Here is a 13458-nt window from a genome sequence, read left to right on the forward strand (position 1 = left end):
TTAAAATTAATTTTAATTAGAATTAATCATATAAAATTAATTTTACTAACGCCCTTCCAAGCACACAGGGAAACAAAGGTGACTCTATTGTCACCCACAAAACCAAACATCCAAGTCCAAGATAGTGTATGGATTTATCCATATAATAACAGTTGAACATGTCAACCAAATTTCATCTTAGTCCATCATCAACTTTTGAGCAAATCCAAAAACCACGATGCTAGTGTGATTAACTCATGAGAACGTTGCTAATGGACCAACAATGTTTGAATTAGTTTCATAGTGAGAAATAATCAATTAATTATTCATAGTAAAAATGGTATCACCATAATTTTGTAGGGTAGAATTGACTCTTGTGTTATCTAGACACACTACAAGTTTGAGGCACAAACTAAATTTACCACTGTCAGCTACCATGGGTAAGATGCCATGCCGCCATAAGCATGTTTATTTATTTTCAAGTTTCTAAATGGATTCGGTGATGCAAGTACCGACCGTAAACAAAAAATTGAACACCACTCATTCAGCAGTAAGAGTATTGGGATAACAACTGCAGGATATGCATCATCAACGGCTATAAACTGAAGTAGAACAAGTGCATTTGGGGACAATAAAAGCCACCTGAAGCAAGTAGTCCCAAAACGACACTTCGATTAATGCACACAGACCCACTTGAAGGATATTAGTGATTTACCGTTTTCACGTAACAGGTTTGCCACAAACAACATAAATGGAGTACATAGCCATATGTATATTAATATTCCCCCTCTCATATCACTATCATCTCTTATGTCTTCTTTTACATATACTCTTTGCGTCCCCCGCATTTCATAGAATTTACTCGGTATAATAAGCGGCAAGTATCTCATTCATACAGGCACATAACCAATAGAGATATCACATGTTAACCGAAAGAATACAATTGACAAATAGAGACCCAGCAGTACGGCGTAATGGTTCCCCTTTTCAATGAAAGTTGTTTATGTAACACCAACTCAATATTTCTAGCATAATATCTTGTGTTCTATGTAAATGAGATGAAGGCTATAGTTATCCCAACTGCTCAGCTTTATGCATACATGACTTCCATTAGGTTAGGTTTGACAGGATGCCAGTTTTCCTAAAACTCTTGGAAATGCAATGCTATTAACTCATTACTGTCCAGCAAAAAAATGGAACTCGGAAGAGACGAGCTGGTCAAATTTAAAGCCTAACCCAACTATTTCATCTGTCAGTGATATGGTAATGTTAGAGCACGAGAGTTAAAGTTAAAACTTTGGAATTGACTTTGCACGCAGGAAATGTTTAAGAATGGCCTTATCTTCGTCAATTTGTTTTTTCTCAAGAGGGTTCTTAGGTTTCAGTTTTCTTTTCTCTTCCAGCATCCACTGGAAAATTTCACATTGTTCTTCAGGAATAGGAGCCTGCACTTTCACAGGTGTTGTGACAGGCACAAAGAAATCATTATAATTGAAATCAATTGAACTTGTGATGGATTCAGGAGAAACTTCAACACTGGCTTTGCCCTTATGCGATTTTTGTGCTGTTCTTCTATTAATCTCCATTGAATCTCTTCGTTTTGCACCAATGTTATTAATGGCGAATGGCAGTTCATGGCAGAAAGCCAAAAATCCGTCATAAAAATATGGCGGATGGTGTAGCGGAAAAACGCGAACGTCATGATAGACAAAAAAAAAAGAAAAAAAAAAAATATATATATATATATATACACACACATATAAATATTAACAAAACAATAGATAAAAAATAAATATAAATAAAAAATTAAAAAAACAATGGATTGCATTCAAATAAACTAAAAGTTTCATGAGTTCACACAATAACCAAGTACCAACACCAAATAAACTCATTCAAGAGTTCAAAATAACTTAAGGATAAAAGCATAATGCAAAGTGCAAAGTAAAGGTTGAGGCTCTAATCATCTTCTCCAATCCCAACATAATCATCTTCGTTGTTATCATAAGGTAGTGGAGCATCTCCCTCTCCCTCTTCTCCACCAAACGCCTCAAAATTAACCATGATAAAACAGAAAAAAAAACATTTAGAAGAGGGCTGAACAGAACAAAAAAAAAACAGAACCAAAAATAAAAAAAGGGTGTCAAACAGAAAAAAAAAGAACAGCAACAAAAAAAGAACAAAAAAAACCAGAACCACGTTGCCGTCGCAGATTGTAGCCGTTGCCGCCGCCATCGCCCTCTGTTCATCATGTGCGTGGTGCTGGGGTTGTCGTCGCGGTGGAGTTCGCCGTCGTTGCCGTCGTGGTGCAGGGTGCTGCGTAGCGTTCGCGTGGTGCCGCTGGAGTTCGCATGTTGCTGTTCCTGCTCGTGCTGCTCATCCCCTTTTGCATGCAAAAATCGGGTTAGGGTTGGGTCGGGTCAGCCCAACACGACCCATTGCGAAAATTTCAAAAAAACAAAAAAAGCAGTCTTCCACCATTTCTGCCGTTCTGCCACGGTCGTTAAGGCTATGGCGGCTGTCATATGAAACCCGCAACGCCACCGCTATTTGGTGGCATTTTTTGAAAAACCTGTTATGCCATACCGCCATGGCGCCGCCATAACGGCAATTTAACAACACTGTTTTGCACTAGCAAATAGATAAGCTGCAATCAAATGCAAATCATGGAGAGAAAAAAAAAAACTACTGATCAGTATATTTCAAATGTTCCCTCTAAACCAAAGCCAAAAGTCATGCCAAGGCATACATCCAATTTTTTTCTTCTTAATATCAAAAGTCTGGAAAGGATATGAGAAGTCGGAGTCCAAACAAAAATGTTTTTTTTTAGCTATGATGCAACATCATGTGATAAGTACAAGTATAACAATGAATACTATCTGTCATACTGATAATTTCATACATCCCTTTTAAAGACAATGTCCCAAAGACATTAAATTTTTCTTTAAGGGATTAAATCATTAGTAATTGGTGATGAAAACTATGCCTTAACATTGCAATTGACATAACTCAAGTGACCAATGACTTCGCATGGCAGAATTTTCGAACATAGATATTCCATCAGCCTGCAAAGTACTAAGGCGCTATTTACAAAAGGTAGCAATGACTAAACTGTCATTTTCTAACATTTTCATCAATGTAACCAAGAACTGAAAAGAAAAAAAGAGAACAGTCCCACTCATTTTTAGACATACTGACATTTAAATGCAAACATCTTACAACATCCTGAACCACTGTTATTCTTAATTTATTTTTCATTCTGAACGTGACAGTTGTACTCGACTTGCAGAAAAATCATGTTAGACAAGTCCAAATAGTACCAGTTCTCCAATCACAACATGCAGTATTCCAGTTACAAAATAAAAGTGTTCATTTACCGATAAAAGGGACTAAAATCCAATATCCCATTGGCAATGATAACCATCGAGATGTGCCAATTAATTCCCTTAAATCCTCCCTTCCATACCCCAAAATACACAAATAGAGACTAATTTCAAGTTCACCAATTTTGGATTTAAATTTTTTGAATGTCATTCAAATGCAAAACAAACACTCCTGATATTACATTATACCTTAATATCAGTGATAACAGCAAAGACAATTTGCTGCTTTCCCAGCATAGCCATCCATTATAACAAATAACAATGCAATTATGAAAACCCAAAGAAAACATACACAAGTATTTCAGTACATAATAATGCAGTGTACCATGAATGCCGTCATCTCTATACAAAAGTACAAACAATCACTCAAAAGCTTTCTATAGCAATCAAGCCAATCAACAAAACACCTTAATCAAAGACATCTTTCAAATTATTTGAATGTTATAATCCTATACCAAGAATCTGAGTGAAAAGAAGAGCATGTGAAGTGCACGTGCAATGAGGGCATCTTGTTTGAAAGAAAAAACAAAGTTAATTGACTTAGGCAATGTGTCGAACACATGAAAGGCAAACACTTAACAAGGCAATGTAACCGACTATCACAGTAACTAACAACGACCCACTATTGATAGTAAAAAAAGAAAGAAAGGGGGCATAGAAAGAGACAAGAAGGGACCTCCAAACGCGAGATTAGAGAGCAAAAGAAGGCGCCAAATGAACTTGCACCGCTTCATAAGCAACCCAGTTGGAGGCACAGGTGCAGGTGGGGGCGTCTCGCCCATTGTCATTTCTTCAAAACCAAATGAAATGATGATGATCACTCTGCACTGTGTGTGATGTACTACAAAACAAACTGAGATGTTCACGTTCTTGATTAATCTTTCACACGTCACGAGCCGTTTCGTTGCTACACCATTTTCCTTTGTCTCTTCCCTTGTTTGTTGTATGTTGGATTTTGACTTTTTATTTAGGGCCCATTTTCGTACATAACGAAACGCTGACGCGTACGATGGGCCAACTACAGCCCAATTATCAATCTTACCACTGGAATCTATCATTTGTTATCCAATACCAAAAGGACAAAAATACTTTTTCAACAAAAAACAGAAAAATATGTTAGCAGAGGGTTTCTTTTTTTCTCTGTTAGAAAAACGATGCTGTAGTCTAGTAGAATTATTATAAACAGTAAAATTTTATCTTAAATTATTAAAGGCAGTTAAATACATAAGATTTAAATTCAATATTACTAAATTTGAATGATTTCATGTGATTTTTTTATTAGGAGATTTAGAATAACTCACTCATTCTTGTTTACATAATTGAGATATATCCCTTGAGAATTATGTGGGAATTGACAATTAAAAATATGATTTTTATTAAAAGAATTAATCTTTATAAATGGGTTTAAAAAGTATTCTTCATACAAACGAAAAAAATCATCTCCAAGCCAATTTGTAAACAAAAATCACGGCTGATTTAGGGATCACTTTTTTATAAACCCGCTGAGAGACATGCACATGATTACTTTTATATAGAAATTTCACACAAGCCACGTTTACATCATTCATTGCTCTTGCTCAATGGCCAACAATATTAATTTTTAATTAACTGACGTTTCTTAATTTACTTGTGCATGCAGTGCAACTATGAATCTATAATAATCCTTGTAAATATTTGTAGACTATTTAATTATCAACTAGCGTTTTTCCATTTCGTCTAGCTAGTATAAAGAATTTTAAAACTTGTTTCAAGTATCATTAATTATAAAATTTATGTAAAAAATATTGAAAAGTTTATTTTTTTTTTCAAAATGGTGCTTAGTTAAAGATTAGAAAAAAAAAAGAAAAAAGTTATATATCACTCTCTCTCTCACACACGAACATATAGCAAAACTTATTAAATATTAAACAGTAATTTCTTTATAGCTGCACATGACGGAAAAGAAGTGAAATTTCAAATCTTTACAATAAATTATAAAGAGCTTTACTTACTTAGATAACACCTTTTAACAAAATACATGCATGTCATTGAGATTTTGTTGTTCTTTTCAAGAAATGTATAAACACACATACTTCAAGTACTATTATAACAATAAAAGCTATTGTCCTAAGGGTTTGGGATAACAAAACTTAATGGTATATAGTAATTACTAAAACTTACAAAACCAAACTCTTTCCCAAAATATACTCATTAACAATCTAAATAATATAATTACTAAAATATGTTTTTTTTAATAATGTGATAATATAAGTTATAACAATAAAAGCTATATTTAAAATAAAATTACTTATTTTTATATCATGTACTATTTTTTTGAGTTATATATGTTAGCATATATTACATTATTTTTTTGTTAGTTTACATATGTACTATTTTTTTTCTTTAATTAAAACTATGATAAAAATTGGGACAGAATAAATAATTCCATCCCTAAATTGAAAAAAAGATTATGTCATAAAATTGCAAAAAAGAAAACTTTGCCCCAAACTTGTGAAAGAATACATAATTCTGTCTCAGAATTATGAGGGTTTATTATTCCGTTTCAAAATTGCGACGGTGGATAAACTCCGTCTCAACTTACAAAATTATTTTAAAAATAAAGTTTGTGATGAAATTTTATCTCAAAACTGACACATTAATTTTCTTGCGACGGGAAAAAGTTTCGACCAAAATTTCCGTCTCGATTTTATTTTTTTCTTTTAGTGATATAAAGCCAACTTAAGTGAACACTGGTCTCTAATCTGATAACATATATATACATACAACACACTCTGGCGTTTGTCTCCAACTGGCTAGAATCGACATCTTAACTGGAACTACTATTATTGGCACCATACACGGCTTTCTTCTGATGAACTTGTTCTTGCATGCTCGATCTTTCTGTCAAGGCAATATAATTAAGCTCCTCATAGGTTAAAATATATATATATTATGAAGCAGACAAAGTCCAAATCAACGGGGCATCCCACAAAGAGGTCTCTCAAGAAACAAAAAGCTACATCCTAGACATGAATCATCACTGTCATGATTGAGAAGCTCTTCAGGTCAATATGTGGAATAATTAATAACTCTTTAAGTGAGCCGTGGAGAAGGGCCATATAAAGGACCCGAACTCAACGTGCGAAAGATAGAAAATAAAGTAGTCCTGTTGCTTTCTCATCTGAAACTATATATTATATGGCTACATCCATAACATTCTGCTTTACTTCATTCTAAATACCGGCTTAATTACACAAGCATGCCTTCAAAATTAATATAATCAAATTTATAACTATAAATAAGTGATTCAAGGCTACATATAATTAAAGAGGTCTAGATCAATTGATTAAATCTGATGTGTGAGCTATTTTAAATTCTCTCATATTATTTATCTTTAATTCTCACAATTAAACACAAAGGTTACATACACAAAAAAAGATATTAAGAAATTTACATAAAACTGATTATAAAATTTAATACAAAAGTAAGCAATGATGGCATGCTAACCATATACAAAACCCAGCTTGTAAATTTTATTGAACTTAATTTTTAAGATACATCAAGAAGAGACCCACACTTTTTGGTCCTCAGCTTGTTCAAATCAGACATAATATTATATGAAGTACATAAGATCACCCCCACACCCATGTAACTTTATTTTCCCTCCCCTTTCCTAACTAACTAGCTAGTACTGCAATATTACATACTCTTCTCGCACATATAACTCAAACCATTGATCTCACACAATAATAATAATCTAACAAAAACTAGCTAGTCATAAGACAGCAAGACAAGAAATTAACCTAATTAATTAACGATCTGAAATTAAGTGAAGCGGTGGTAGCTCTAGCTAGCTATTAAGGTTCATCAATGAACAAGGCCATAAGATAAAGCCATGAGGAGGATCGCAGCCTCCTTCTCGTCCTGAGGGAAAACTTGATGCATAGCCAAGTTCTTTCTCAAGCGCAATGTCAAATCCTCAAAACCAAACTTGTTTCTACTTTGTGATGCCTTTGCTCCAACTCCAAGCTTCCGCTTCATTTTCATCTGAGCTGCACCCTCAATTCTTGTCTTCTTCTCTTTCTTCTTCTGCAACTTCTTTCCCTTCACAGATTTCTCAGCTTCCACAATAACTGCTCCATCTCCCAATGCTGCCGCCGCAGCAGCTGCCATGGCTCGTCTTGCCTTCCTTTGTCGAATTCCGCAGGCATTGCAAAGCGACTGTCACACAAAAATAACTTTAATTTCAACATAATAAGAAGAAAAAGAAGAATAAGACAATACTAACCAGTGTCATAAAGATAAAATTTAAAGTAATTTTTTTATTAAAATAAGTAAAATTATATTGTTTATAATTTTTTTTATTCTCTTATGATATATATAATAAATATTTTTTCTTTTAATTTTTTAACCAGTGTCCTAAGGATTAGAACACTGATTAATAAGACTCTAATAATAATAACTACATTATTCTAGTTAATTCTACTTATTGAGCATTGACAAGTCTTATAAGTAAATTAAGAGCTTAAATGATTTGTTGCGTCGCGGTACTGTGATTAAACTAAAAATTAATTGAAAGGGAAGAAATTGGTTAGTACGAAAATTGTTGAGTACGGATTCGATTATTGGGATTTGTGTTTTAATAAGATAAGGTGTGTACCTTGGGGCCTCTTGGTCCACTCCTCCATAGAGGAGTCTTGGTGGTGTGGCAATCAGAACAAACCCTAACAATACTGTTGTTACTTTTGTCTGAATAGTTGTTGCTGCTGTTATCATCAATTCCAAGCGGTGACGACAGTTGTTGTTTATGATCATCAAACTTGTGCGTAGTGTTGTTGTCTGAAGTGTATGCATCAGTTTGATTGGACACCAACATCTTCCGCATAATTCTCATCTTCGAAGGCATCCACTTCACCGAACCATCTTCAGCAAGATTTTCATTCCTCTCTTCTTTTCTCCAAACTGTCACCTTATGCTCACTTTCTTCCACCGAGTGACCCCATGATCCACTAGTAGGGATAATCTTCTCAGCCTAATAACAAAAGATCGCAAGATCAAAATTAACAAGGAGTCAGATAGATATGTAATAATATATCATAATGATCTTAAAGATTATGCGGGGTATATATATGTATTTGAATCTCAATTAGTATAGATATATTATGGATATTTAATTATGTGTCACCTCTTCTTCATGACTTGGTAAGTGCTTTGTTGTTTCCCAGTCGTATGATCGAGCTTCTTGATCTTGATTTGGCGGGTTGAAGAGAATAGGATATGATGAAGATAGAGAAGAAAACGAAGAGGAAGGGTGATGAATTGGACTGAAGAACTCGTGGTTTTGATCTTCATTAAGATCCAGAGGCATAACAGAAGATACTGAGTGGCGATAGGCTGGAATCATGATGGGAGAACACACATAAAAACACACACACAGACAAACCAAGCCACAAAGAGATCCAAGGGAGAGAGAGAAAGGGATCAGTACAATATTATGCAACTGAAACGGTCTTCCTTTTTTCCAGTACAAAGGTGGAAGAAGATAGAGAGAAAAGAAATGGCCAACAGTTCCTACACGCTACTCTTGTAAGAATGGGAAACGGCGGAGATAAGTTTGTATCATCATATACTTCAATTTATACCATGATCTTTTCTACACTTCCAAAGTAGGATAAATTTTTGTTTTGTATTACTAAATTAAATGGGTATCAATTCAACTATGTATGTGTCTCGATCTTATTTTAATTATATTGGTTAATGTCCGTATGGGAAACTTTTGGGACATATGACATATTTATTAATATAAGTACTTAACTCAGTTAACTGCACTTTCGTTATTCTTATTATAATCGTTTTACAGTTTTTTTTTTTGTTTCAAATTTTATGTCCATATTTAATATATATTTGGCTAAAATATTGATGTGACACTTTTTTAGTAACAACTACAATTAAGATTTTGGTTTCTCAAGGTGAGACTTCAAAATATATGCACAAGCTTTATTTTCTTGAATTAATTATGAAATTAATTCTCAATTTAAGATTTAATTATATTCAAAGTTTTTCACTTTTTATCTCTAAAATGGTAGAAAATTAAAATTATGAACAAATGGAGAAATCAAATTTGTAAGATGATAATAGTAAGAACATGAGAAGTGGAATTCAACCTAATATAAAATAGGAAAGGTTTCTATTCCCGGAGATTCCCCGGCATGCTCTCCTTAGACATGTGTTTTAGGGGGGAGAGGGGTAAGTATAAGATTAAAAGGATAAAGAAGTAACTGAAGCGAACAGTTTGTAACAAATTAAAAGCCATCGCTATAAGAGGTTCACGTGACTTCATGACACCTAAAAGAGACAAAGTTAAAAAGACAAAATAAAAGGAGTGCATGTGTGGAATGCTACTACGCTGACCCCATACGTATGACAACCTTATCTGCAAAAAGTTTTTTTTACCGCTACAAGCCCTTGCTTTAGCTGCATTACTAACCCTAGCGTTATAGTTTTTGCTTGGGGCTGGAACAAGGTGTAAGAAAGATATGAGCAAGACCTCTTTGCATGTGCATTGCCAAAAAGCATTGAATGCTGGTGCAGGCAAATGGACAGGTCCTAACACAGAATGAGAATATTTTTGGGGAGGCGCCACACCCATTTTTTAAGTTTCTAATATCTTCACTCTAGCGCCGTCTCGAAATGTAGTAGATATACCATCTACGTTTTCATTCTTCAAAAGTAACAAATTAAAGAGAAAATAAGTTATAAGGCAATGATTTTTCTAATACTAGATATGCGACAGACAAAACGATTTGAATATGCGGTTATATTCAATATTTAGAAAAAAATTATCATTTATAATAATTCTATTAGTCTCAAACAAAATTATCATAATCGTACGTGATCTTTTAAAGAAAATATGAGCATTTAAAAAAATTAATTTACTAAATAAAATAAAAAAACTGACTTACTTATCTCATTTCTCAAAAATTTAAAAACCTTCTGATCTCAATGTAGTAATACTTAATTTGATTTTTCATACATGTAACGGACTTGATTATGACGTAAACCAGTTAACACCTGAGTACATGCATGTCTTGTGTATATATATATGTTCTCACTATATAATTAGATTGACAAACCGATAGGGTCTCATCTACCACAGACTCTAAAGGCTCTAATTTCCCGAGCAAAAATAAATAAATAAATAATGTAATAGGTAATGCATGTAATAATCATATGAGGAAGAAATAAAAAGAATATATGGTTTGATAATTTGATTAATTCCTTTGGTATTTTCTATTTATTTCTTCGTTTATAAATAGGATATAACCAAGTGAACAAGCTGCATGATTTTTCTTTATTTTCCTTTTTGTGCATGGATTGTACGTACCCCTTGTACCTATACTTTTCTATCTTAGCTGATAAAAAAATACATATATATGGTTATTGTGAGAGATGTGATGAGACTTGTAAATATGGACCATTAGATTGCAGGAAAGGATTTTGGAGTGTATTAAAAGGGGTCAATTTTTTAAATAATTATTTAATAAATAATATGTTAAAAAAATATTTTATTATTAATTATATAGATACAATTATAGATATGATCTACTACTAAAAAATTTCAAGCAAATAACAACTCAAAAACCTATTTTTCTTTATTAATATTTTTAATTTTTAGTTTTTTTTTAGTTTTTTCTCATATATACACAAATGATCTTAAGGAAGGGGGTCAAGGTCCTTGCTTGACTCCTCGATCCATCCCTAATAGATCATATTTAAATGATCAAGATTAAAATGAAAATACACATAATAATATTATTATTTAATTACAAATCATCATGTTGTTAACTCCTTGACAAATGCACCAATTTGTTCGAGTAGTATTTTTAAAACGGTAAAATCAAGTATCATTTTCGCATGAATTTTATTTGTACTCAAACTAGTTTGTATTCAATTTGTGTGCAATTAATGAATGAATTGGAGAAGTGTGAAGTAAATCATTTTGTTTATAAATTAGACGATCATGTGATTTTAAACTAAGACTGAGCAAAGAAAACAAACATTGAGATTGACGAAGAAAAGTGAATGCAGGAGTTGATTATGTTGGGGGCTTCCTACCGAAACTTCTTTTGATGTAATTTGGTTAATTTTTATCTATTTAATAATACTTTAGTTATCACATATATCCATTAAAGTATTATAACCATGATTTCTCACATAAGAGAGCCTAATTTTCCTAGTTCCTTTCTTAATCTCTTAAGAACTAAACTAGTTAAACTGCATGATTAATAGAGATGTACAATTCGACTAAACTACCACTATCCCTAGCAATGAAGTATTTTAGATGCTCTTCCAAGTTCTAAGGATTAACCACATTTCTCAATGCTTAAACCCTAACAGCATAGATGATCAAACCAAATACATGGAGATAAACGCAGGAAGGAACAATGAAACTAGTAATAATATTAAATAGATAGTAAGAATCTTTACATCAAGAGAGTTTGATAGAAAGCTCCCCAACAATTGGTTGTTTAGTCCTTCATAGTCATGAAGGTCTCAAATGTACAAAAGAATGTAAAAGGTGAAGGGATAAGGAATGAAGATGAATTTGTGGGAGAGAATGGACTTTCAATGATTGTTTTATTCCTCTAGCTCAAGCTTTAGGGCTCTCTATTCTTTTGCACGAACTCCCCTATCTTTTTTCTGTATTTCACTTAAAAACCCTCCTGAGCTTGAGGTTTCACGAATACATGCTAGCCGTGAGTAAGTGGTAGGGCGTTAAGTGTGTTATGTGCGCTAAACGTTCCTTCGCCTGATTGTAGATTCTCCATGCTGCTCCTAATGCTAAGTGAAAATCCTCCCACTAAGCGACAACATCTTGCTAAGCGAGCCTAGTGCACTAAGCGCGAATTTTTAGACTTCAACTTCTCTTTTTATCCCTTGCCTGTATTTCTGCAAAATAAAAATCATTAAAACAATATGAATTAGCAATTTAAAGCACCTACTGCACAAAAACTCTGAGGATATCAAAATTCCAATGATTCACACACAAAAAAACAAAAAAATGATAGAATATTACTAATTCTTATATGTTTTCATTACATAATCTACTATGCACATTGGTTATCACATGTATCTAGCATAAATTTTTAACTTTTACAATAGTAACTACCTTAAGAGTTATAACAATAATAATTTTTTATTGTCAGTAAAAATAGATGAGTTATACTTTAGTTGATTTTAATATATATGAAATTCATCTTTCAAATTTTATCTAAAATGTTTATCAAACTAACTTTTAATCATATCAAGAATTACAACGAGAGAAAAAAATTATCGACATTAAAAAAAACTCAAATGCAAAATATATATATATATATATATATATATATATATATATATATATATATATAGAAAAACGAGAATAATATTTAAAGTAAAAAGAGAAAGACAAACATCTCTTTGAGAGAAATGTAACTTGTAATTCTAGTTTTTTCCCGATTGCTCTCTTAAGTAGAACCCTAACTATAATAACTGTTGTGCTGGATAAGTACTTCACTACTACTACTATTCATAGCAAAAATATCCGAGAGAGCGAGCAATGTTGAAAATTGAGGCATATATAACCCGCTGTACAACACTGCCAACCGAAACATGAATGGTGACCCATAAACAATTTAGGAACATAGGAGAGGTTTATCGACAAAATTAAAAACAATATGAGCGCCCAAATAATAATGGTTGTAATTTTTACGATCACAAAGTAGGCTACGTATGCGGGTTGTAAATCACTCCTGTACACGTTTGATGCTAGTGTGAATGCTGTCTCTGACAGGGACTTCATTAGAAATTATCATGTATTTGCTGTCTGTAATACAAAGTAAGTCCAAAATTATGGTATTTTTCAAAATTGGCAAGGGGGCGATCGCTTTTGATGAGCAACATGACACTTTGGTTTCTCTCAATATAGCAGAAGGCCCGTGGCCCCCTCACACTGTCACACACATACGCTCTCTCTCCCCCTCTCTTTCTATCTCTATATCTGAGTGTGTTATGGTGGGTGCAGAACTTTCATGGGCACGGGTAAGGCTATGATCATGAAATTAAAGATTTCATAATACTG

At 33.1% G+C, this 13458-nt stretch overlaps 1 protein-coding gene and 1 long non-coding RNA gene across 2 annotated transcripts; both read right to left on the reverse strand.

Annotated features, from left to right (window-relative positions):
* Nucleotides 1–1801: 1801 nt before the first annotated feature.
* LOC106795461 (uncharacterized) lies at nucleotides 1802–4311 on the reverse strand. Its single transcript, XR_001384067.2, has 2 exons — nucleotides 4036–4311; nucleotides 1802–2623 (listed from the first exon to the last, which is right to left on the reverse strand). It is a non-coding gene; the product is annotated as an uncharacterized lncRNA (long non-coding RNA).
* A 2538-nt stretch (nucleotides 4312–6849) lies between these two features.
* On the reverse strand, nucleotides 6850–9043 carry LOC100810090 (GATA transcription factor 21). Its single transcript, XM_003543677.4, has 3 exons — nucleotides 8524–9043; nucleotides 7999–8370; nucleotides 6850–7559 (listed from the first exon to the last, which is right to left on the reverse strand). Exons 1-3 carry the CDS (start codon nucleotides 8740–8742, stop codon nucleotides 7206–7208), a joined length of 945 nt encoding a protein of 314 aa, XP_003543725.1. The 5' UTR covers nucleotides 8743–9043; the 3' UTR covers nucleotides 6850–7205.
* Between the last annotated feature and the right edge of the window lie 4415 nt (nucleotides 9044–13458).

The sequence above is a fragment of the Glycine max genome, chromosome 13, assembly GCF_000004515.6.
Source record: "Glycine max cultivar Williams 82 chromosome 13, Glycine_max_v4.0, whole genome shotgun sequence".
NCBI classification, from domain to species: Eukaryota; Viridiplantae; Streptophyta; class Magnoliopsida; order Fabales; family Fabaceae; genus Glycine; species Glycine max.